Genomic DNA, 25,324 nt, shown 5'->3' with positions numbered 1-25,324 from the left:
CCCGCCCCCTCCTCTCTCCCATTGGCTCTCCTCCCGGCCGCCTTCCGCCGCGCCGTGCCCGCCCCCCGGCGCTGATTGGGCGAAGTGAGGAAGCGGCGCCGCCGCCATGTTGACGGGGCGGCCTACGGGGACCCGGCGTGAGGCACCGAAAGGCGCCCGGAGGGCCCCGCGGCGCTCCTCGTGACGTCACCGCGGGAGAAAGCTCTGATTGGGTGTCGAGGCCTGGCGCCACACGTCGTCACCTGTGATTGGTCGCTTGCGAGGCGGCGGGCATGGAGGAGCCGCGTTGCGCCGTGCGGCGGTACCGCTTCGAGGGGGAGCCGGCGGGGCTGGCGGTGCGCGTCCCCGAGGTACGGAACGGGGGTAATGGGGGAACAGAGCGTGTCTGAGCACGGAGCCACAGCGGCACAACGTGTGTTGCAGGTGCCGGACCCGCAGTACGGCATGTACGCCTGGCCCTGCGCCGTGGTGCTGGCTCAGTACGTGTGGTTCCATAGGAGCGCCCTGCCCGGCCGCAGGGTGCTGGAGGTAACCGAGAGCTCCGACCTCTCCCCTGGACAAAGCGCCCCCCCCGCCCCGCACTGACAGCTCCCTGCAGCTCGGGGCAGGTGTCAGCCTACCCGGGATAGTGGCGGCCAAGTGCGGTGCGGAGGTGACGCTGTCAGACAGCGAGGAGCTGCCGCAGTGCACGGCCATCTCCCAGCAGAGCTGCCTGCTCAACCGGCTGCCCCACGTACCCGTTATAGGCATCACCTGGGGTCGCATATCGCCACAGCTGCTCTCTCTCGGTCCCATAGACATCATTTTAGGATCCGATGTCTTTTTTGATCCCAAAGGTAACCATTTGCAACTCCCGCTTCATAGAAGCGTATTTAAATCTATTTACGATCTAGGAACTAACCAAGGCTGCTCAAATCTCCCTTCATCTATGCAGACTTTGAAGACATTTTAACTACAGTTTCCTTCTTGCTGGAGAAGAACCCACACGCTCAGTTCTGGACTACTTACCAAGTCCGAAGGTGAGTTCTTCCCCTCCTCACTTTCTATTTCTATTTAAGAACATTCACTTCTCAGACACACTGATTCCAAAGCTGCTCTCAGGCTGATAGTAGCCAATATATCCTAGGGATATCACACAACAACAGCTAACCACACGTTTACTGTTGACTAGAGAACCATTTCAAGCTCGACGTTGCAGAATATCATATAGAAGTTTGCTGAGTCTCTGCTCATTCACTGCATTAGTTCCAAACCTGGATTGCATTTTCACACACGGATGTTTCTTCCCCTCAGTGCTGACTGGTCTATCGAAGCTTTGCTCTACAAATGGCAATTGAAGAGCATCCACATTCCGTTGCATTCATTCAGTGCAGACAAAGAGCACTTGGCCAGCTCTTCTCTACCCAGCAGACATACCATTGAAATGATGATCATCTCATTAGCAAGATCAGATGGTACTTAAGTTTATTCCACTTGTTGGTTCCGTTACAAGATGATACTCAACTCTAGCACGGATCTGCAGGAAACAGCCTGATTTCCAGCAATGTATGTTTTGGAAAGCAGGTCCCCATTAGCAGTATTAACACACACTGTAAAAATAAATCTGTTTCTTTGTCTAACTGTGGCTTTTGAGACATTTGTTCTCCTTCCCAAAGACCAAGTTATGTTTCAGTGCCTCGTTTCCATTCTGTAAGTCACTACACAACATAGCTTAACAACCTGACTAGCCACGAGATCCAACTTCAAGACACAACCTCAGCTACCAAGAAAAGTCAGATTCTTTTGAAGATAAACGCATCCCTTCAGATTGGTTTCCTAGGACTGAAGCTCATTCCCATAAGGTTCTTATACAAAATCCAGCCCCTGTAATTGAATCTATGTAGACTGCTGCTAGTCCTGGAACACACAAACTCCTCAGTTTGTAGAAAAGCACTTTTAATCCCTGGTCAAGCCAGACTGCAAGTATTCAGATGTTTCCATTTCCATTTAACATACATGCATAACGTTAACAAGGCATTGCAATAACCCTTGACATGTGATGATTGACATTACAATCCATTTGGTATCCCAAAAAAGAAAGAAAAAAAAACAAAATCAGTCAAGAAAAGATCACTAAGATGAGCTACCATCGAGCAGCAGCCTGTGGAATCAAGACAAGCACACAGCAAATGCAATTAGTACTGCTCAGTGTGTATCCTCCATAACAACATCCAACAGACCCGGTCTGGTGTGCAATACTATCATACAGCATTTGGGTTAGTCACAATACCAGCAAGTCTGCCCAGAGTAATTTCAAAGCAACCCCAGTGGATAAAATTAAGAAGCAGTAGAATGCATTCTGTTACTATATAGAAGTTAAACATTGACAGTATAATTGCAGAAATCTTTTCAAGCTAAAAATAAGCTGACTCAGACATTAAGTTGAGAAAAGTTAACACAGGAGGAAAAAAAAATGTTTAATATTAAACTACAGAGACAGTGGGTATAGTACAAGATGTCTTAAGCAAAAGATACACCAAATCAGTACTTACAGAGGAATGAACCATTTCTTTCTTAACATTACATTTCTCAAATATAAGTTCATATATGCATGTTGGCAAGATTTACCATTCTGGAAAAAATAAGGTGTGTATACCATCAGCTAGATGTGCTCACTGTATGCTCCGTTATTTTTATGCAAGGCCCGGGTGATTGGAAGTGCAGTTGTCAGGCATTTTAATTAACTGGACAGCCATTTGTTTCTGCACGACAAGGCATCGTTACACAGGAGCAATCAGGAGAAAACAGGAAACAGCCAAGCACTCTGCACTGCAACACGCCACCTTAACAGCTAACCAGCATTACTCAACTGCTACACAACTGCGCCTAGTGCACAAAAATACATAAGAGAAGAGATTAGAATTGAGTCTGATAAAAACAATCCTTTCAAATATCAACTGTCACCCGAAAAGTTTTCTATCAATTTGAAGATACTATTTCAATTCAAAGTTTAAAATAAAAAACAAAACAAAAATAAGCATTTACAGTAAATTTCAAATGGAAGGGTCTTTTTTTTATTTCCCCTTCTCGATTTTATTTAAGGACAAAATTGAGGATGCTTTTAGACAGTTTGCAGCTGCTCAGTGTAGAAGAGCTGCGCACTTCCTCAGTATGAAACTTGAGGCAGCGAGTTACCATCCGTTCAATTTCAACTGAAAGTCAGCACTATATAAACAGAAATGAAGTTTTACCTCACATATCCAAGCCAATAATGAAATCGGTAGTCGTTCACTTCACTAAATTACAAGAAATTTGAATAACAGCAACAAAATGGCACATAAAATGTAAAATCTGCCACTTGAGGCGCAACTTAAACAAGTAAAAAGTTAGACAAAATGTTACAAAATAACCTTTTCGACAGCTGGTTGCTCATGCCAGGGGTCTCTCCAATGGACTGTAGACTCAAGCGATCCTTTCCCCCCAAAGGCGTCCTTTATGTAGGCTCTCATTTATCTGATGCATCTAGATTTGAAGAAAGAAAAATTCAGCTAGGTTTCTATCTCGTTTCTTCTCCGCTGCGTGGATGACCTCAGGTATACTTCTACTTGTGTTTCAACTGCCTTTGCCTAATTTCTTAACAGTTCTGGGCATTTCAATGGTGTTCCACCTCCCCCCCCAGTGTGTTGTTTGAATTCAGAGGCCAAATGTAAGGTTCTGTTAAAGTATTTCTGTTACAATCAGGCTGCCCATCAAAGCGCTTTTAACTCGAATTCAGCCCGTTTCCCAATCAATTAGTGAAAGTTCAAAGCTCTACAGCTACCCTTCATGTTAAAGACTTAACTAAACTAATTAACGTCAAAACAAAGTGTCGCTAGTTTGGCTACAATTATCTAACTGCAGACCTCGCTTAGGCCCTTTCCTTTTAAAAAAGCGGACCAAACAGTTTGAATGGGTTAAAGACACACTATCCTTTCCCCACCCAGTGTTGTCCTTAGGAGCCTCTTCAAGTTGACAACTTGAGGAAAAACTAGTTTCCGTCCGTTGTATCATTGCAAGGAATTTGCCACTTTGCTAGAACAGTTACCTCCAGTCGGTATAACGGCCACTGAACCGATCTTCCATTCCATTATAAAAGGATAGTGTATCTTTAACATTTAAAGACAAACCTGCTCCAATACACGCCCACAGAAACTGGTCCCTGGAGGATCAGCCAAATCAGTTAAAATCTGCAATACTGGCCAATATTCTTTTAGCAAACAGGAGACCGCAGCTTTAAAGGGGAAAATGCAGATGTTGGATAAATACAGTAAGAAATAGTCATTTTCATCATAGGTTGCGTCTCATACAATATTTTAATCAAAACCAAGCCATTAATCTCTCAACAAAACATGAAAATTTTCTGCGCAGAAAGCCCTTTGGTATTAATTTCCCTAAACCAATAACCAAAAAGCACTGCTCAAGAAAAACAACAAACAGCTAACAACGTGCCCCACTAGGATCCACTTGCTTCGAGCCATTAATACTACCAACTACCCAACACCCCACTTAAGTGCTACAATAAAGTAACATGCAAGGTGTGCTGATCCCGAGGTACGTTACCATTCTCCTAGGAAGACACAGCTCCTTCCTCTTCCGGAGACTTGGGAGGGCTCTTAGACCTGGATCTGGAGTTGGATTCCCTCTTTGAAGCTGGTGGAGGGCTCCTAGATCTGGACCGAGATCTCGACCTGGATCGAGATCTGGAAACAGATGAGGACTTTGACTTGGATCTCCTGGCGGATCTGGACTTGGAGGTGGAACGGGAGCGGGATCGTGTGCGAGATCGGGACTTGGAGCGGCTGTAGCGAGATCGGCTGCGGGACCGAGAGCGGCTCCTGCTTCTCGATCGGCTGCGGCGGCGTCTCCTGGGGCTAAAGCCGAAGAGGAGCGGGAGGAATAAAACGTTACGAGCGGAACGCAGGCGGCACAACGGTCCGCACTACTCCGGGACAGGGCGGGAGGAACGGGCCCACGTGGGCGAGAAAATGAACGTTCAGAGGGCGCCATTGTTCAGAGCGAGTGGCCGGGGGCTAAGGCTGCAGCGGGACAGCTGCACGTGCTTCCGCGGCTCCATCCCCGCCCTGAAACTCCCTCGGAAAGCGACAAAGAGCCAAAGGGCTGCGCCGTGCGAGCAGAGCCCGGCTCCAGCCTCACGCCCGGACACTCACCTGCGGCTGCGGCGGCCGTAACCGCTGCTCCCGTAGCGGCGGGGCGGAGGGCCGCGGCGGCTGTGGTGCGAGTCCGGGGGGCGGCCGTAGCGGGCCATCTGCACGCGGAGCTCGCGGCCATCCAACACGGCTCCGTCCATAGCATCCATGGCGTCCTCGGCGTCTCGTTTGTCGTGGAAACGGACGAAAGCGAAGCCGCGGCTCTCCTTAGTGTAGCGGTCCCGGGGGATGTAAACGTCTCCCACGCGGCCGTACTTCTCGAAAACCCTCCGGAGAGTGTCGGGGGACGTCCGGTACGTCAGGTTGTCTACCTTGAGGGACGTCATGCCCTCCACGTCTGGCGGAGGGCGCCCGTAGCTCATGGCGGGCTGTAGCCCCCCGAGGGGCGGCGGCGGCTGAGGAGGAGAAAGCCGAGGGAAGGAAGGAGGATTTGGAGGCGGCGCGGCCCGGAGCGGGAAGCGCCTCACGAGGGAGGAGGAACGCCGGAGCGGCGGCCGCGTAGAGTCCAGAAAGGAGGAGAGCTACAGGGCATAGGGAAAAGCCGCAGGGTCCTCGGTAGGGAGCGAAGGAGCGGACACCCACCTTCGGGCTCTGTGGAAAGGACGAGGCCTACAGGCCGCAACGGAAACGCAGCGCTCGGCCCGCCCGTCCTGCCCGCGGCCGCGAGGAAATGAGCGGGGCGCCGCCCGCGCGCGCCTACTTAACGCCACAAAATGGCCGCCGCCGCCCCGGAAGTGAAAGCTCCGCCGGCGCGCGCCGTGAGCTACGGGCCGGAAGCGACGGCGAAGTTCTTGGCGCTGCTTTATTTTTAATCCCCGAGTTCGGTTCCCGGTGGCGGCCCGGCAGGTAGAGGGGAAAATCGGTGTTTAAATGAACGACGTGCACGCGTTTAAAAGTGACCGTTGAGGCGGCTCCGCGGTGACCCGGAAGTAATCGTCGGAGGCGAACTTTTGAACGACATGCGTTGTAAACGGCAAAAAAAAAGCGAAGAAAAAGCACAAAAACAATCGGAAACGAGGCGAGGGTTGTGTGTGTTGGAGGGGAAGGAGGGGCTGGAAGTGCTACCGTAGGGAAAAGCAGAAGGAAAGCGATGCGAAGGAAAAGCCCCCACGCGGGAGGAGGCGGCCTAAAATGGCGGACACTGAGGGGAGGGCACTGAGGGGGGGGGGGGGGGGGTGATGCTTCCCTCCCTTATGTGCGGCCGTAGTGTTCGGTTCCTACCTCAGAGCTGGGGTCAATGTTTCTACAAGCTGTTTCTGCAAGCTGGTTTTAAAGGGATAAGAATCCAGAACGCTGTTTTGGTATGAAGGGGTTAAAAAAAAAAGTGATGATTTGGATACAAACCCAGAAGCAACAAGTTGTTTCCTATAGAAAAGGTTCGGGAAATCAAATAGCCTGGGATTGGCTTTTGTGTCTGTATTGATTAACGTTTTATTGTGCTTTTCCTGCTCAGGGAGTTTGAATTCATTGCTTTCTAATTCATCTGCCCAAACGCTTTCACTCAGGGGGAATTTAGTCTGTTTCTTTACAGTGATCTCTCTAAAGTGACAGAGATGGTTCCTCAGCCCCCCCCTTGTGATCCCTTCAGTGTCAGCTGCTGTCAGCAGAATGGTCCCCACACCCCCCACACACACCACACACCAAAGGCATTGAGTGGCACTCGGTGGCTGTGGGCAGGGACACGTGGGATCTGTTTGTTTAGTGATGCCTTAAAGGAATTGTAAGAACTGGATTTCAAAAAAATTCATTATTTCATACAGGAAGGGAGCTTTGCTGACGTTAAAAGCAACAGCTTGATATGGCCGTTGGGTCTTTGTAAAGTAGCCTCTGTGTGGTCATGCTGACTTTCTTCTACAAGTAAAGAATAAAGCTTTTTGATTTGCTTAATTTCCACCTGTTTGTCTGGCAGTTTACCTGAATGTTCCATTCCTGACTCAGGAGATATAGAACATAGATAAGGTACTAACAGTGACAAGCAGCCATTCCATCCATACCGCGTGTATGTCACCCTGTGTTAGTTTTGCTTATGGTTTGACAGAGGGCTTCAAAGCTAAAAGATCAATTGATCTTGAATGTTTTGCTGAAAACCACTTGTAAAGCAGGGTATTAGGAGCGAAACATGACTAAAATGGAATGCTGTTTCTTGAGAGAAAGCAGTGAAAGATTATACAGACTATTCCTTCTTGAGTCACTAAGATAAAGCAAAAGCACTGAGCAGATCTTCAGCGTTGGTGGCACTGAAAAGTTTCTCTCTTGAGGAATTATTTGCCCTTCAGAGTGACCTTTTCTATGTATGAATCCAACTAATCGGGCATTTTTCTTAGATAGCTTTCTAAGAGTTGTTCGATTGTAAGGATTAGCTGATGTCTGCTCTTTCAAATGTAAAGAAAAAAGCATACAGAGATAAAACTGCATTTCCCATAGTGCACAAGGGCTTTCTAGGCATGGTCAGCTGATCTGTATTGTGAAATGTTCCTTATTTCCTGTCCAGCGTGCATGGAAATGACTTGTGTGTGTGAATATCTCATCTTTCCTTCGTCAGGTGATTTACTGGCTTTTGACCAGGATTCCAGTCCGGAACCATGGCAAGAAACTCAGCTGATTAACCATCTTGATGCTTGGAAAACTGCTGCTTTGGGTGGAATGAGATGTCATGGAGAAGTAATGTGCTGCTTCCTGCTCTCTTAACTTAATGGGAAAAGGTACAGAGGACGTCGATCTTTACTTTTTGTATATATATATTCCTTTTTCTGAGCTACTGACCTTGCTGGGTGTTATTTAAGATATCCAGATTTCTGTATTTGTTGATGCTTATATCCTAGTAGCTAACAAGTAGCTCTCAGGAATGATCATTTTTGAAGGGTTTTTTTGTTGTTATTGCTTTATTCTTTTTGCTTCTTTCTTTAAACAGGAGTGAAGTGGAAACTTTTAAAGGGAAATAGATATATTTTTTTCCAGACTGAAGCTGAGAACTTGACAAAACAACCCACAAAATGACTCCTGACTCAAAAAAACTTTTCAACGTACTTATTTTGGGAATCTCATTCATGTTTATATTCACTGCTTTCCAAACATGTGGAAATATTGCGGTAGGTGTGTTATCAAAACATTCCACAGCTGTGTGACGGTTCTTTTGTCCTTTGTTTAATTGTGTTGTGTTGCTCTAGTGGGATTTTTAACATGCAATATGTATTTTGACATTTTGGTTTAGTTTTAACTAGATGAAGTTGGTTAACATGATGCTTAATCAGTTTATTTCCTTAAGGTATCGTTGCTGCCTACGTAACTCTGTCTGATTGCTTAGATAGTGGGAAAATTAAGTAATCAAGTGTTAGAACTTCACTGTCTGTTTTGTTCCATTCTACATATAGCAATCGATTTTTATTCTATCTTTCACATTCCCAATTTTTGTATATAAGCCCTTTCAAAGTGTTTGCCTAAAATGTTATTATTAACCCCTAGTGAACGTGCCCTTAGTTTCTCCTGGAGTTTCTTTCCTAATGCTACCTATATTTCTGTTTTAACAAACTGAACGTTGAGGGGGAGTGTGAGGATGAAACATGGCAAGCAGTCAGGCTCACACAGCTGCTAGAACTGCCAACTCACCTTCTTTAACTTAGTTGTTGGCATTGCTTTTGATATCAGTCTTATGTCAACATACATCTTGCTTCTCTATTTTTGCATGTTAAGTAGAATTCTGAGTTTGAACATCCAAATGTCCTTCTCTACACCATGGAAATAATTGTTTGCAACAGTTGTTAAACAGCACAGTGATTAAAATCTGCTATGCGATGAATGTGCTGCACCTTGCTGAATTGGGCCTAGCGATCATGCAGTGATGTAATGTATTGTCATTAAAGTCATTAAAACTGACTTTCGATCAGGTGTGCCAGACTATCCGGCTAATTACATGGTCTTGTGATCACTAAAGCTGATTCAAGGGGAAAAAAAAGGAACAAGCTGTTAATGGGAAGACTGAACAAAATGGGAACTGAATGAAAGAATGGAAACTGTTAGCTGAACCTAAAGTATAGCTGAAGTTTGGATAGATTAAGAGTACAGTGAAGCTTCAGCCTGTTTTTCCCCACTGTTTAGATGAAGATAGTCCTACATAGCTATATAAGAGAAGTGTTTTGTGAAACACCGTAAGATCTCTGGTGAAATCATGATAAAATTCCCAAATCTTTATTACTGCTTCAAATGGATGTTTCCCAGCCAAATATCTTCATCGTGGAGATTGTATGGGAAATTGGTAATCACAGCCTGAACCTCTGATTAATCAGCTGAGGCAAGTGTTGGGTCAGCTGTGGGAGCACAGGTGAGAGTAATGTAGCTGTGCCCTGGAAGGGGTGGAGCTTGAATCCAGGTCCTCTAGACCTCATTTAAGGGCTGACCACCACTAAGGCAGCATCTCTTGGAGACTGTTCCTTGGTGGAGAGTGCCTCAATGGTTCCCAGCAGACTGAAGGCTTCCATATGAGTGAGTTTTTCCTGTAAATAACTTCTTGGGTATTTACAACTACTATCTTTTCATTATTGTCACTGTATAGAGATACTATGAGTTGTAGTTAACACTTTAAGTAGAGTCTATTAGTGTTATTATATGATTAGGTTGCTATGGTTGGACTTGATGATCTTCAAGATCTTTTCCAACCTGGCTAATTCTATGATTTTTTTTTTTTTTGATGTTTAGCACTGACTTCAGTCTGATGCAAATGATTTCAAGATGTTCTAACATCATTGCATGTGATTTCTCCTCACAGCAAACAGTTATTACAAATCTAAACAGCACAGATTTTCATGGCAGCGGCTATACAAGGTAACTCACATGCATTTTCTTACTGCTTTGCTCCTTGCAGGGTGAAGCTAGTAATAATTACATCTAGTAGAGAGATACTTTTGAGAGATTCTAGAGTTCTGCTGGCTTCACAATTTAATGGCATACTTAAAGCAGTTTAAATCATGGCTCTCACATTCAGTCCTAGTCTGAATTACTCATTTCTAATTGAGCTATGTGGTTGTTTTGTGTGTGTTCTTTGCAAAACTAAAATGACCATTCAGTTGTTGCATTCTCAGCTTTTTATCTTAGTAAATTTAAAGAAAAAATGTGGAAGTTTTTAAGAAGACAAGAAACTGCTAAGGCCTTCGTTGTGTGCCCCATCTGCTTCTGTGCCTCTGTAGTATATAGGTTGCTCGGATCAACTTGTAGGAAATACTGCAACACAGTTAGGAAAGGAGCAACCAAAAAGGCAGAGAAGAAAGGTTTTCAGCTGTAAAATACCACTCTGAGTGTTTATTGCACTGACTCGGCCAGACTCACCAAGTATGATCGGGGAGCTTTTGTAAACCAAATTGACCTGTCATATAAGAAAACCCAGTTGCTGCTTTTGAAAGGTTTACTGTCTTAATATAAACTAAAAATACAGCTACTGCAAAATCTATCCATACAGTTTTTATGGCGCATTTGACAGTAGATGAAAAGCTCACTAATAGATGAAAGTGGTTCTGGTACATTCTCCTTTAGAAGTACTGGGCACAAAATAGGGGAACTTGGTAAGGAACAGTTTGACAAAATCCTGTCGTAAATTAGAAGATGTGCTGGCCTGCAATGGCTTGGGACTCAATTCAGCAGTGCAAGAAACACTACACTTGAGTGTTTCTATATGGAGTAAAATGGTTGAAGGTAATTAACAACAGAAAGGAAGGAAATGTTTGAATATAAAAATTAGGCAGCTGCTTAAGTTTGTTTTTAAGTTATTTTTGTTTTATTTTGATACTTTCAAATCAACTGAGCAGTCTTAATCAATCTGCATTTGTAACTTGTATTTTAAGTATTTTACTATCTTTGTTGTTTGTTTATGTAGCATGTCTGTTATATATGGAGTATTCTCAGCATCAAACCTTATCTCACCTTCAGTGGTTGCACTAGTAGGACCTCAAATTTCCATGTTTATTAGTGGCATATTTTATAGGTAAGTATTATTTTTAATTTCTTGGAAATATCTTTATTTTCCATGTGGAATTGCTGTACCAAATACAAAACTGTACTGGCTAAGGAGCACACCGTGCTGAGCTGCTGCATCTATCAGTAGGTGACGTCAGGGCACTTCAAGCCTACTGGAAACTATTTGTTTTCCTTATTGTTTTCAGACTTTGCAGACTGTTGAGTTCATGTTGTGTTCTCAGGTTACTGACTGCATAAAAAAGTATGTTCTTGGTTGAGTAAAAAACCAAGCTTATCTTACTTTTTTTTTTGCATAACCTGAATTGTATTGCATGGTACCTTGGATGACAGTGGATGATTTAGGAGAAGCTAAGATAGCTGTTTCTTAAAGAGCACTCTCCACTTTGTTTTATGTTCAATAACCAGGTCTATTTGTTCTATTCTAGCTTATACATTGCAGTTTTTATTCAACCTTCTACGTGGAGTTTCTATACTGCTTCTGTTTTTATTGGCATTGCAGCTGCAGGTGAGCATTTCTCTTATTCTGCTCTCTGTTCTTTGCTGTATTTGAACATACTTCTAAAGCACTTTTATTTCCTGACCAATATCTTTTGCACATTCCAGTACTATGGACGGCACAGGGAAATTGCTTGACTATAAATTCTGATGAAAACACCATTGGAAGGAACAGTGGAGTATTTTGGGCCCTCTTACAGTCCAGGTAAGCTTTATATAGTAGCTTTTCAGTTGTTGCAGAGGAAATGGAAGTTGCAGCTTGAAGCAGTGATTGAGCACCTGATGGGAAGGCAGGGCCAACCAAGGGGAGCTCAGGTGTTTGCAGGATCCACCCCTTCCCAGACCTCTTTTAAGGGTTGGCAGTGGAGGTGATGGTACCCATTGCAAGTCTCTGCTCTTGACATGCTGAAAAGATACATATTAGTTCTGGGTGCATTTGGCAAATATAAGGGAAACCCTGTTTGGTCTTGGAGAGATGTTTTGTATTAGGATCATGAGCATACTAATGAGCTCTCATGATCCTTCATGGCCTCCCCACACCATCATCTCACCTCTGTCTACAAGGCCCATTTAACCTCAGTGCTGGGCCTCCAGTTGCTCTGGAACTTTGTTGGAGGGAAAGATGATGGTGGTGTGCATGATAACAGAGCTGTTGATTTGAAGAGAGAATTAAAAGACTGGGACTCCTCAACTTGGAGAGAAGGTGAGTAAGGAGTATTTTACTCATGGGTTAGCAGACCAGGAAGGTGGCAGCTGAGCAGAATGTAGAGCTGTTGGTACGACCTGCTGTACTAGAGCTCAGGTAATGTGTTGAAACCAGGGGAAGATTGATTTGGAGCAGGTGAGCTGTTTTTTGTGTATGATGGGTGAAAAACTTTTGGAGTTGGATAATGTTAACAAGACTGAAAAGAGATCAGGTTTACTGACAGCAGGTCCACAAATGTATCCTGAAGGCAGAGAACTCTTATGCTGCTAATATAGTGCTTCTAGATATTGAGAAATAATGTAGGGAGTGAGTCACGATGGTTAGGCTGATGAGCTTGCTTTAAGTGGCTCTGCTGATGCTGTGTGGAGACAGAATGCTGCAATAATGGAGCAGCAGCGTGAAGCAGTGTGTGCTGCTTGTGTTTCATGTTTCAGAATTAATTAACATCTTGGTGAAGTCCTGATTTCAACAAACTCAACTATAGTGTTTTATAGTGCATAGGATGTATGAGTTGAGATGAGGAAAAGGAGCAGTGGCTGTTTTGAGTCACCATTCATTCTGAGCTGATTTATTTCAGGGAGCTATATGTAGAAACACAGAATTTCCTCAACCTGTCAACAGTAAGTTTAGCATTGCTGGACTAATACTTCAGGCAAGACACACACAACTCTTCTAGGGGAGTTCTGCAAATTCATTTCTATAGGTATGGCATCTTTCTAAGCTACACCCTCCCAAAAACAGTGGGAGAGATAGAAATAGTTTATTTGTTATTATCTTGTTCTGTGTTGATTCCTGAAAAGGAATAGCCAGTGTTAGGGCAAGAAGTCCTCTCCTGTGTTTGCTGTTCTCTACAGAGTAAACAGTTTGCATGGGAAGCAACTGCTTTCTTGTTCTTTCATGATTGTGCAGTGCTGGTTTTGCATAGAACGGTGTGGCTGTGATGCTGTGATCTTAATCTTACCATGAAGAGTTCACCTGTGTTGTTCTTTCTGTTTGCAGCTTGTTTTTTGGAAACCTCTATATATACTTTGCTTGGCAAGGGAAAACTTACATATCAGGTGGGTGTTGCTTGTTTATGGCAAGATGGTAACAGAAATATACAGATGCCACTTTCTGGCATAGTCAAGAAGGAATAAGACATTGACATCTAAATTGTCAGGCTTCAGAAATACTGCCTTTGTTCTACATCATGCCTCTGTTAAATGCTTTGCCTCAGGTTCCCCATGGACCTGGGCTTGGTAGCACAGCACAGGTTAGTTTTTAAAAGTCAGCTCTCACATTCTCTCATGGAGGCCTTGAAGTTCTGTGCCTTCCAAATTTCATTGCTATTGTTAACTGCTGAATGCAGACATTAAATATTGGGGAGTTCTGCTGTTACGATTTTTTTGCATTTCTAAATGGAAAATGCTCTTGAAATGTCTTGAGGCTCTTCTTTATTAAAAGCTCAATATTAGCATTAGAAGATCTGATAGCAATTGAAAACTTGTTCCTCCTTCTTTTTACTGCCTATATTGTAGGCATTTCAAGATGAAGCACGTTTTCTTCTTGATCTATAATCATGCACAGGTTGTTTTTAATTGAGACTAAACAATGTACTGTTTGCCTTTAAGCAGAAGTCCATTAAATACAAGCATGGGCAGCGTCCTTGTGTTCATTCACTGGTTCAGCTGCAGCTGTTAGTTTCTCAGCATTTTTTTCCCCTACCTAATATGCAAGTAGGAATAACTTTGGTATTGCAGACTTTCCCTTGCCAGACAAGTTGGGTGGTGCATCAGAGCTGGTGCAGAGGGAAGCAATTATGTTCCTCCAGCAACACACTGTATGCTGCTTCAGTTACTGAGGCTTCAGTGCTGTTAAGGCTTTTGTAGTATACCATTCTAATAGTCTGATGTTACAGTGCTAATATCTGGTAAAGAACAAGCTTTTAGAAATCTGCAGGCTCCTGGGGTAGCTTCCTATGTCTGTTCTGAATTATACATGCCCTGAAACATACGTTTCTTTTTTCCTGCTAATAATTTATGTACTTTCATTGCTAACTGTCTCCTCCCTGGTCATAGCCTTTGCATGGCAGGAAATGCAAGCAATGCTCTTTAATATACCAATGTTTTATTGGCATTGTGAAAATGAGATAGGAATTTACAAATAACTGAGTTCGTTTTGTTCCACTTGTGAGGTAAGGTAGAAAATCAGCAAGCATTTTAAACACTGCTATGAATTATGCTTGTATTAGTTCTTTGAAGGTAGCTGACTTTGTCTGAATTGCTTTTACATGTCTCGTTGTGACTATGAATTTGTTTTTCCAGAGAGCGATCGCAGGACTGTCTTCATTGCCTTGACTGTTATCAGTCTTGTGGGCACAGTTCTGTTCTTTCTGATTAGGAAACAAGAGGACACAAAAGCTCCAGGGGAGGAAGATTCTACTAATGAAATCCTTGGGGACAGCTCGTAAGTGCTTACAACAATAATTTATTGTCACATGTACTTATTTATGTGTCCCTGCTTTATAATGGAGTATCAGTTTCACTTTCCGCTCTGAACTGGCAGCCTGAATGTTATGAACAACCTGTAGAATGTACAGATTTGATAGAAAAGTGCCTGTATCTGAACAAGTGAGAATCAATTAATGTTCTGCATATGACATTTTCAAGGGCAGAGTGAGGTAATGCACATCAAGTTTTCCCTTTGAGTAAGTGCATTTGGAAAGATACCACTTACCTCTTTTCTCTACTAATTGTTAAATGTGCATCTGGCTTTTGTAGTCTTTCTTTGCCTAATCAGTCCAGGTTAAGGGCTGGAATGAGCAGAGATTATTCCCATCCTTTTTCAAAGTTATATTTTCATACTAGTATATTTATCATCTGTTTCCATAATGTATAGATGTAACTTCTGAGTATACTAGAAGTTAGAAGTGCATAGGGTAGCCAAATGAAGTGCAGTTCTGCTTGTGGCATCGTTTTAGTTATTTTTGTTTTATTAAAATAAATGTTAGAGAAACATCAGCAAGTTTGTACTAATGAAAAGATGCTCGATGCTCACCATTGCTAAACTCGCTCAGAAGGAATTTTGTTAGGTTCAATTTTGAATGGTGTTCACTTGCTCAGAAAACCAAATGCATTTTGTGGTCAGTAGTCTAGAGTCTCAAACATCCAACAATGCATTAGCATGTTACAGTATGCAATATGGGCCTAAAAAATGTACAGGCACTTTGAAGAATGAATTCATCTGCATTCAGTGCAGTGATATGAAGTGGTTATTCTTTTTCCATTTTAACTCAAGTCATTTATTTACTCAGGTCTGTACGAAACAAACTGATGCAAGCAGTGGATGCCTTCAGTAAGTACTGCTTAACATACGAGTTACTTCAGAAAATCCTGACAAATCCTTTCCAGCTCTCCATGATTCTGCTGATATGTGAAAATGTACAAATCACCCAGAACAAAAATTAGCAGATGGATAAGGTTAAGAATGCATTTGAGTTATTGCACTTGAAATGGACATGGGATATCCATAATAGATATGGGATTGATGAGGTTTGAGCCTGATGGGAACTGAGTTTTCTGTATGAATATTTGTGACTTTGAGACAAACATAAATGAGGCTTGCAAATGGAAAAGCTTGGGAACACTGAATGTGTGCACAGCTTGCTGCTGATGTGTAACTGGTGCAAGGTGACTGGCTGAACTTTAGAAGTGTTTCTCCCATGATGGTGTCATACAATCAAAGTCTGTCTGCAAGCAAAGAAAGTGTGAGACTTTAAAAACTGCACTTTAATATTTCCCTCCTTGCATTTCTTACAAAAAGATTTGAGATCAAATCATTTCTTTAGAGTGCAAATAAATGTCTGTATGCTTAGCACTCAATGTTCTTATTGCAAGGAAGTCATCGTTGAAATAACTTCCTTTTGGTTTAAGCAGAGAGCAAAGAAAGTGTGGGTGCTCTTAGTAGTGTTAGTGGATTTTATGTTAATCTCCTTTATTGTGTCTTTCCAGAGAGATCTATAAAGCTAAGCTTCACAAAGGAGATTCTGCTCCTCAGTGTTACAACAGCCTATACAGGTATGAAGCAAGCAAGGAATCTTATCAACAGCCACAATGTCTCTGCAAACAGTCCTTGAATATTTCAGATATCTTTGAATGAGTTATTCCACGTTCTGGGAAGTGTTGCTTTATGGGAGGAGAGGTGTACCTAACTCTGACCAATAGATATAATAAAATGCTGTTCAGTACACTTTGGGGTCACCCAGATTAATGTGGTTTGGCATGACACCATCAGTAGGCTGTGGGTTATGCTTAGTGCAACTACAGTTCACTTAAATTTTTTTGCAGATGACATTTCCATTATTGCCTCTGTTAGGCAATAACGTAATGAGGTGTAGGGCTTTACTAATAGCCTTCAGTTAGTCTTGGTTCTACTGGGTATGAATTAAGCCACTTTCAACTATTTTTGCTGTTGGTATTTACTGTGGCAGGAACTCTCTTCATCAACTTTAAACTTGATCTGTCTTTGTTAGACCAAAGTATGAGCTGTAGAATAAAAACACATTTATTTTTACCATATATTAAAGCAGTTATTCCACAAAAAGACTATTAAAAAGTTCAGAATCTCAAAGGATTCTTGAAGAGTTTTTTTTTCTATGTATTTGGCTTCAGTTTTTATGTTAAGCCGAATGAACAAACTTGAATTCCTTGTAGATGTTCAGTGCAACAGGAGTGTGAAACAAGGTTACAAGGCAAGGGAATGGGGTTTTGTGTGATGAAATTTGAAGCTGGTAGTGAAGGTTAAGTAGGAAATTATCAGTCCAGCATTGAAGAACTGCCTGCTGCCATCTCGTGGCTTCTGTTCAGTATTGCCACTTCATAGCAAAATGGGGAGTCCCTTAAAGCAGGCACAAGCTTTTACTTCTGAAATGTATGGTTTGATTAATCAGACTGTTGAGAGCTGATTCCTTTTTGAGGCTCTGCAGGTCACATACAGTGTTGGACAGCCTGCTGCTGGTAGACCGGTGTATGGCATGCTGTGTTTTTGCAATAGCAAAAGACGGAGAAGGGGAATGAGAGTTGTGTTTTCTGTTTTTCTTTAAGCAGAATGCTTGGGTTCTTGTAAATATAATTACTATTAAGACATTGCAAGTTTCAGACTAATGATTCCATGTTTTGGACTTAAATGTGTCACCTTTCAGTATCAGCAATAGAAAGATTTCTAGCAAGTAGTAGTTATTGCTCTGCTTTCATTATGCATCTATGGGAAAGGAGCAGTTGAGTTTAGAGCTCTTGCTTCTTGTTTAGGGTTAGGGGGTGCAGGGATCTTTCTCAGAAATACCATAATATGGGAAAAAGATATTATGATAATATTATTAAGATAATATGGGAAAAAGATCAATATGGGAAAACTAGCATAGAAAAGTGTAATGATTACATAGCTTAAAACTCCTCTTGTTTGCTTCTGTTACACTCCCCTCTTTTAAAACATGTATTTGAAAGTTACTATAGGGAAAAACATTTAGATATGAACTATTGCGAAGCTTAGGAAGAAAACCCTCATTTGTCAATTTTGTTTGCTTTCCTTCAAAGGTTTGGAATTAACATTCTTTTCTGGAGTGTATGGAACATGCATTGGTGCTGTGAATAGGTTTGGCATCGAACAGAAAAGCCTTATTGGTCTCTCTGGGATTTTTATTGGTGTTGGGGAAATTTTAGGTGAGTCAAAAGGGAGTATGTGCTGATGAGTAACTTGGATTCATAGAGAGGCACGTGCTTTTGCAATTAACAAAGCTAAGCAGGAAATCACCCTTCCTCACTTCATAGTGTTGTGAGGAGGATACAGAAGACCTGGCACAATACCTTGTGTAAAGGCCAAGTGTCTTTATCAGCATTCCCCTGAGAAATGTGCCAGCATGTCTTGGACTCCTGGCAACCCAAAGGTTCTGTCACCATGAGAGCTGGTGTGGCAGAGCTGGCAGGCACTTTGGGACTGATTTCATGTCTGTCAGTGCTTCAGTAATTAAACACAGTGATATTTACAATGTGCGTTTTCAGTCTGTTCTTAACTTTTATTTTGAATTCAATCCTGTGCTTTGTGTCTTCATTTCTGATGTCAGTCTCCCACCTTTTCCATCCCTACAGGTGGAGGAATCTTTGGTTTACTGAGCAAGAAGAGTCGCTTTGGCAGGAACCCCATTGTGATGCTAGGCATCATTGTCCACTTCATTGCCTTTTATTTAATTTTTGTCAACATGCCAAGTAATGCACCTGTTGCTCCTATGGAAGGAACAGATGACAGTGCTTACATGATTCCAAGGTATGTAAGCTCTTCACTCTGACTGGTGTAACTCAGTGTGCATATAAAACAGCTTGTACTTCTCATAGAAAACTCATTGAAACCGCTTTTCTGGTGCGTACCCAATTTAGGGATTTAAATGGTGTAAGAATAAAAAGCATGAGGATATTTGGTAGCAATTATGCTATCTGGGAAAATAACTCTTACAGTTGTGACCAACAACTATTGTGCCAGCTGTCAGGAATTTGGTTTTAAGTGTCAGGCTCATTTTTACTATAGCATAGAGCACCAGCTTTACACTGTATGTCTTTGAATGCTCCTTGTCAAAGTCCACTTGATTAGAGCTATGTTCTGCCTGCCTTACGCTGCCCTATTAGGGGAAGATTATAGATTATTCTTATTGCAACCTTCATTTGGGGTGTATTTGAGCTAATGTGTGTGAAAGTAACGTGGTCAGTTTGTGCAGGCACAGCTGCCAAGCTGCAGTTATTAGCATTTGTGCCTGTATGTGGGACTGTTTTTTTTTTAATAGGAGTATTTTTCTGCAACATGAATTGGTCTTTTTGCTCATATTCCTGCAATTGTGGTGAATTCACTGTATGTGCTTTAGCTTTTGATCACTGCTGTGTGGGCTTTGTGACTCCAGGCACCAAAATGAGATTTTAGCAGTGTAGAATTGACTGTCGGTAATACTAACAGAAGCCTTAGCATTCATGGAATTAAAATCTGATGAAACTATTCTTTTTGCCAGCCAAATGTTCCCACTTCTTTTCCAATGAAATTTAAAGTTTGATAACTTTCTTCCATTCTCCATTTCCAAGTAAGTCTGTCAAAAGTAGTTGGTAGGTTCATGCATTAGTCAGTAGCTGCGTGAGCTGCTTGAATGAGTGATTCTTACATTTGATTGAATTTTTCCTGCAGCAAAGAGGTGGCCATATTCTGCAGCTTTCTGTTGGGCCTGGGAGACAGCTGCTTCAATACCCAACTCCTCAGCATTTTAGGATTCCTGTACTCTGAAGACAGTGCTCCTGCCTTTGCCATCTTTAAGTTTGTTCAGGTATTACACCTCACAACCTCCTGAATGTACAAGTGTTGGGAATATTCTTTATACAGCTTTAATGGGATTTTTACCCTTAAAAAGGATACAATGCAAGTGAGCAGGAGTGGTTGTCAAAGTTTTTAGCTATATTTTGGTACAAAATAGCTCGTGATGCTGTAAAACTGAAAATAGGCTGTCTGGATTTTGTCCTAAAGCCTTGGCTGCATTGTTTCTAGATAAAATGCTTTGAAACCATGCTTGCCACGCTTTAAACACTTTCAAATGTGTTCATTTTCCATAGCGAACACATTTAAATAAGTAAAAACTAAATCTGTTGTATATCGTGTAGAGACATATGCTGAGGTATAATGAAAATTGATATATCTTTGAATGAAGCATACTTAAAGATGCACATTAAACTGTGTGTATTACCAGCTCTAACCTTGTGCAGCAGTGCTGGAGTGAATATATCCACTTAAAATCTTTCATTTTTTTTCCCCTATCAGTCCATCTGTGCTGCGGTTGCATATTTCTACAGCAACTACTTCCTTCTGCAGTGGCAGCTCCTGATCATGGTGGTTGTTGGTTTCTTTGGAACCATTACCTTCTTTGCAGTGGAGTGGAAGGCAGCAGCGTTACTTGCCCGTGGCTCTGACTACAGCAGCATCTGATCTCAATATCCCACACCTATAAGGAAGAGCACAAGCACGTTTATTGACAAGTGGTGCAAGAAGGTGGAAGGATCAAATTGAAGAGATGATGATGGAGGAAGCTACTAATAAATCACCATCCCTCAAACTGAACATGAAATATAGGAGGAGAAAATGCCAAGTCTGAAAGGCTTTTTCTTTTGCTTTAATCGACTGAGCGTGGTATGAGTGTTCTTAAAAATCCCATGTTAGAAATGGAAAGAAATAGAGATCAATGGATTGAAGAATTTTGTTCTCAGCCATACCTTCCTGAACGTGTAATTGCCTAATTTCACTGTCCTCCACTACAGAATTAGTTTTTCTTTCTCTCCCTAAATTATTTTACCTATATCCTTGTTCTGCAGGCACTTAAATTCTCCCACTGAATGGCCAGTACTTTTATGATGTATTGCAGAATGAGTCAGTAAGACTGAACAATCAATTCATATCGATGATGTTTTTTTTTCCTGACAATTAGATATGCATTATTTCTGCAGGAAATGTTGCCTTATTCTTTTACCTGGAACTTCAAGTTCTTATGTAGAACAATTCGCTTTACTTAGTCACCTCTGGGATATAAAAGCAGCCTTTCAGTCTAGCATCTCCCAGAGTAGAGCTGCAGTGGGGCAGCTGCTGTCACCTTCTCAGGGTAATGCTACGTGAAGGACTACAAGGCTTCCCTCCCAGATGTCCCAACAGTTCTTTTCAGTTCACAGATCATGAGAAAAACCTCAGTGATGGGAGTATTCTCAAAGATGTGTTTTAAAAGTGCAGTTGGAGTCAGAATGTGATCTGTGAGAATCATCTTGTGGTGTTTATTTTACTGCACGGTCTAAAAATACCTGAGATGATTGACGTCAGCTGTTTCCTTCAGTATATTTAGGGAAGACTGTACTGGAATCTCATTCTGCCAAATGTGAAAACAAGCTGAATGGCTTAGCAACTGAGTTTTAGTCTGGAACTGTTGTAATGGTGATCTCTTGTACTCAGCAGGTACAGCCCACCTCGCTTTTACATGTCTGCGTGACATTGTAGTGCTTGCAGTTTTGCTTCCATCTCGCAGATAAACAAGATGCAGCTGAGAGCAGATAAGAAACACTGAGCAAGGTGGGAGGTTTTTTAGACACTCCATGTAACTATTCTTAGAAAAGCACCATTTCCCAAGCTTTTCATGCAGTCAGAATGCAAATGTCTTGGAAAACATGACAAGACAAGTAAAAATATTGATTTGGAGTATGCGTTAGTAGCTCCTGCATGTCATACAGACATAGGTGTGCCCAAGGTTAAACTTGGTGAGGGAGTATGGTGTCTCCTGTGACATTTGCTGTCACTTCTGTTCTTGCGGAGCATATAAAGCACTGCTCCCATGAAGCACAGCTGTCTTCATGCATAATGAGACAGCAGAGAAGGATTATTTTAGAGGTGTATGGAAAGGATTTAAAATTCACTCTAGGTTTGCTTGCTATGAGTTTAGTAAGGTGTTAGTGGGAGGATTAGAAGGCACCTGAACAACTGGCAAGCAAAGAAATCAAAGGACAGCCAGGAAAGCCTTTGTATATTTCCAGGAGATGTAATGGATGATGTGGAAGAATGAGACGAGAGCGCACGTTGAATGAGGGGTTATTGGAGCCATTCCAGTCTGTCAGGCAAACTGAGAATGCGTTGGGTATTCAATCACAGAGAGTGAGTAGCAGTGCTCAAATGCTCTTATCCACCCGTTGTCCTGTAATGTAAAGTACCCTGTATACAGAGCACCATAAAATGTACACGTGATAGGATGCTGGCAGTGATTACAGTTCTCATTCATATACGTATCAATATATATTGGCTGTTAACTGTATAACTTTTAAACGTTTGATCTTAAGGGAAGGTTTGCAGTTGATCAAGCCACGACACGTGATTGTTTCTTCACTTATCTCTGTGATTTCAGGGTAATAAAAAGAATCCAGACACAGCTGTACACAATGGTTCCGTGGGTCAGAATGCTTGGTGTAGCAGTCTGAAGAATGGCAGTGCTGGAAGCTGTCATCATTCCATCCCTTAATCTTCCTATCGGTGTTCACCAGCCCTGGGGATGTACCCCATTCATTTTACTTCCTTGGCTTTTGAATGATTCCACACTAATGTCAGTTGGGAGCTTACTGTTTATTTCAGTGGGATCTTGGTTGGGGGGGGAGGGAAGGAAAGGGCTTCTGCTGTTGTGTTTATGGTGCTGTGGTTTTGTTTTACATTAGGGATTTTATCTTTATAAGTGATGTTACATATTAATTTGCTTGGGTTTGTTTGAAAAGAATATATATATATATATTCCTTTTCCTGCTCTTATCCCTTTATGTTATTACTGAGGTTTAATATCCGGATGTATCACATCCAAGTTATTCAAACAAATGCTAAGAGGAAATGAAAACTGATATTCTTGACATCTGAGTGCCAGAGATGCTGCTATGAATTGGTCTATCATGCATATCATGTAAGCTGGTCCACGTTTCTGTCTTGCCAGTTGGTTTTCCTTCTGATAACAATATGAATGTATGCAAAGAGGATTCCTGCAGCTCTGGCCCTTGCTCGTAACTAAGCACCGTGCTTTTATTTTTGTTGCGTTCATTTGGTACAATCTGCATTGGGATGCTGAGATAAGGAAGGGAAGCGGTTATAAAAGGTTCTTTCTGAATGGGGTCTTTGTAATGTGATTTCTGCTGATACAGCTGAACTTGGAGGGAGTACTTGAGGGGAAGAAAATCATACCTTCTACTGAGGTCCCTGTGGTAGTAAAGGCCCTCCTCTGGTGTCCCCATCCCTGCAGACAGCCAAGGTCAGGGGGTGGATGGGCTGTGAGCACTGACTGCTGGGGATGGAGTCACAAGGTGATGTCCTCCTGCAAGTGATCCTAATTATATGGTGATGTTGTGCAGAAGTCTAATGGTTGCAGTTTTACTTTAATTAGAGATGTCTTTGGGTTAGGCTTGGTGATACATGAACTGAGAAGGAGCTCGTGCAACAATTCTCTCAATGATAACACTGAGTGTACTGAGTGAAAGCACACTATTCTGTTTCTCCATTGCAGGGTCTTCAGGCTTCACTGAGGCTCCATGGCCTGATGGCTGGGCAGCCTTGGTGTGCTGCTTTCAGACACAGAGAATCTGTATTCAGTTGCTGACCGTGATACCCTTTGTGTGTGCAAATAGAAAAGCACCTCTTAGGTCTGCTGTCACCATTCCCAGCCCTTTGAGCCTTCGGATAAAAGGACGTTTAGGAGTGTTTGTGCTTCAAAGTCGAGTCATGAAGGGGGGGTGGGGGGGAATAGGAGGATTGTGCCTTAAATGAAGCATCAATCATCCTGTCATCTTAAAGGGAAATGGCTGTTTGTTAAGATCACCTGGTGAAATTAACTTCAATTAAGCAACTTTACTAAATGCAATGGTGACTGCTCATTGCTGGAGCCACTCATCTTGGGTTCAAGCCTGACCTGTACAGTTTATCATGATTAATTTTTACTTAAAGAATAATTACACAGATAACAGCTTGTTGCAAAGAGCCTTCCCACCATACATACATCGTGGTCTGTTTCATGCTTGCAGAGGTATAACCGTGGTTCAGTGCTCCAGGAAGGAAATAAAATGTTTCTTCTGTAGCAGTGCAGACGGTTCTGCAGCTGAGCCTGTGAATAGGCACAACTGCTTCCAATCGAAGTAAGTGTCTAATTGCTGGTGGTTATTATTTGAAATGAAAAAGAGTTGTTTCTACAAGCAGATGCTGGTTGGCCCTTTGCTCTGGAGATGAGGTGGTGTGCAGTGATGGGACCCCAGCCTGGGAGCAGTGACAGCATCCAGCTGAGCGGTCTCAGTGACTTGCTGCTTGTTTCACACCTTCCCAGCAGCTGTGTGTGCCTGCTGCTCTGTGTCACACTCATGTGGGGCTGAGCATGGCGCTGCAAGGGAGGAGGAGGTGAATGGCATCACAAGCTGCCAGGGTACCTCTGCCCTGCTTGAGCAGCGTGATGGATGGAGTACGGTGCAGGTGGAGGGCAGCTGTGAAGGCTCAGCGTTTTCCCTTGCTGCCAATTTCTCTGCAGGTCTAATCTAAAATCTGCAGGCTACATTTATGAATTAACTTCATCCCCATCATGCATATTCCTATGGAATACTTGTACAGCATATGAATGACCACTGTTGTGATGGATTTCTGCACTCGGTTTGCTGTGAGGTGGGAACAACCCCATGCATCGGGTGCTGTAAGGTGCTTTCTCCCTGTGCACTGATGGCCCAGCATGAACTTGAGCTGTAGTTGGACTTTCTGGATTAACATGAGCAAGACTTGAGATGTCGCAGTGCTCACATCCGCGTGCCGTCCTTAACGCGGAGCAAAATCAAGCTGCAATCACAGGCAGAGCTCAGTGACATTTATGTGTAATTATAATGATTATGCTCTAGAAGAGCCTAATTCTGCAAGTTCTCAGATGTGTCGGCAAGGCGCTGCCCTTCCCCAGTCAGTGGCAGAGGACAGGGCTGGGTGCTCAGCAGGGGGGAAGGGCACTATGTACAATGAGCTTCATCTCGTGCAGAAAGCGATTGGATTTAAGTTTGCTTGGCAATAGAAATACTACTTATGTTCTATAGTAAACAAACAGAGCATCGGTGATGGGGACGTGAAGCCTGCAGCTCTGGGAGCATCGTGTGGATAACAAAATGAGGTGAGAGTCATGTTGTGCCCTCATTGATGGAGGGATTTGCTGGGCTTTAGGGGAGGGGATCCAGCAACTGAAGAAAGCACTGTGATGCTCATTGGGACCCTGCTTACCCTGCAAGCTTAGGCTGCATTGGAGCACCCTGCTATATTCTAAGCAGCTGGAAGTGCAGTTTGATGGTCAATATTCTAATGAGAGGCTGTGTTCGGTAAGAATGATGGTGTTCTTGGGTCATCGACGAACTCTCAAATGAAGTTGTTTTTGTCTCTGATGGAATTAAAGACT

The 25,324-nt window shown here is 42.7% G+C and overlaps 3 protein-coding genes across 12 annotated transcripts; 2 read left to right on the top strand and 1 right to left on the bottom strand.

Annotated features, from left to right (window-relative positions):
* Window positions 1-86: 86 nt before the first annotated feature.
* Window positions 87-1,462, top strand: METTL23 (methyltransferase 23, arginine). Of its 2 annotated transcripts, none has more exons than XM_072351588.1 (5): window positions 87-350; window positions 424-528; window positions 599-836; window positions 935-1,019; window positions 1,294-1,462. In XM_072351588.1, exons 1-5 carry the CDS (start codon window positions 273-275, stop codon window positions 1,460-1,462), a joined length of 675 nt encoding a protein of 224 aa, XP_072207689.1. In that variant the 5' UTR covers window positions 87-272. The 2 variants fall into 2 exon arrangements, with proteins under 2 accessions (XP_072207689.1, XP_072207690.1); XM_072351589.1 differs by having other exon boundaries at window positions 121-350; window positions 707-836.
* Window positions 1,463-2,421: 959 nt separating this feature from the next.
* Window positions 2,422-5,906, bottom strand: SRSF2 (serine and arginine rich splicing factor 2). 4 transcript variants are annotated; one of them, XR_011905468.1, is made up of 4 exons: window positions 5,187-5,687; window positions 4,579-4,889; window positions 3,390-3,501; window positions 2,422-2,865 (listed from the first exon to the last, which is right to left on the bottom strand). XR_011905468.1 is itself a non-coding variant. In XM_072351590.1 (3 exons), exons 2-3 carry the CDS (start codon window positions 5,546-5,548, stop codon window positions 4,586-4,588), a joined length of 666 nt encoding a protein of 221 aa, XP_072207691.1. In that variant the 5' UTR covers window positions 5,549-5,581; window positions 5,769-5,906; the 3' UTR covers window positions 2,422-4,585. The 4 variants fall into 4 exon arrangements, 2 of the variants coding, with proteins under 2 accessions (XP_072207691.1, XP_072207693.1); XR_011905467.1 differs by having other exon boundaries at window positions 3,390-4,889; XM_072351590.1 differs by adding an exon at window positions 5,769-5,906 and having other exon boundaries at window positions 2,422-4,889; window positions 5,187-5,581.
* Window positions 5,907-5,931: 25 nt separating this feature from the next.
* Window positions 5,932-23,024, top strand: MFSD11 (major facilitator superfamily domain containing 11). 6 transcript variants are annotated; one of them, XM_072351584.1, is made up of 15 exons: window positions 5,932-6,032; window positions 7,729-7,888; window positions 8,098-8,275; window positions 9,949-10,004; window positions 11,050-11,157; window positions 11,576-11,655; window positions 11,754-11,850; window positions 13,351-13,409; window positions 14,655-14,796; window positions 15,644-15,684; window positions 16,341-16,406; window positions 17,922-18,047; window positions 18,474-18,648; window positions 19,549-19,684; window positions 20,173-23,024. In XM_072351584.1, the coding sequence occupies exons 3-15, from the start codon at window positions 8,180-8,182 to the stop codon at window positions 20,335-20,337; spliced, it is 1,347 nt and encodes a 448-aa protein (XP_072207685.1). In that variant the 5' UTR covers window positions 5,932-6,032; window positions 7,729-7,888; window positions 8,098-8,179; the 3' UTR covers window positions 20,338-23,024. The 6 variants fall into 6 exon arrangements, with proteins under 6 accessions (XP_072207685.1, XP_072207684.1, XP_072207682.1 ...); XM_072351583.1 differs by having other exon boundaries at window positions 5,971-6,204; XM_072351581.1 differs by lacking the exon at window positions 5,932-6,032 and having other exon boundaries at window positions 7,651-7,888.
* Window positions 23,025-25,324: the final 2,300 nt, after the last annotated feature.

Source organism: Excalfactoria chinensis, chromosome 17 (genome assembly GCF_039878825.1).
Source record: "Excalfactoria chinensis isolate bCotChi1 chromosome 17, bCotChi1.hap2, whole genome shotgun sequence".
Taxonomy (NCBI): domain Eukaryota; kingdom Metazoa; phylum Chordata; class Aves; order Galliformes; family Phasianidae; genus Excalfactoria; species Excalfactoria chinensis.
The sequence above is the reverse complement of the archived record's forward strand: the minus strand, read 5'-3'. Positions and strand labels throughout refer to the sequence as shown.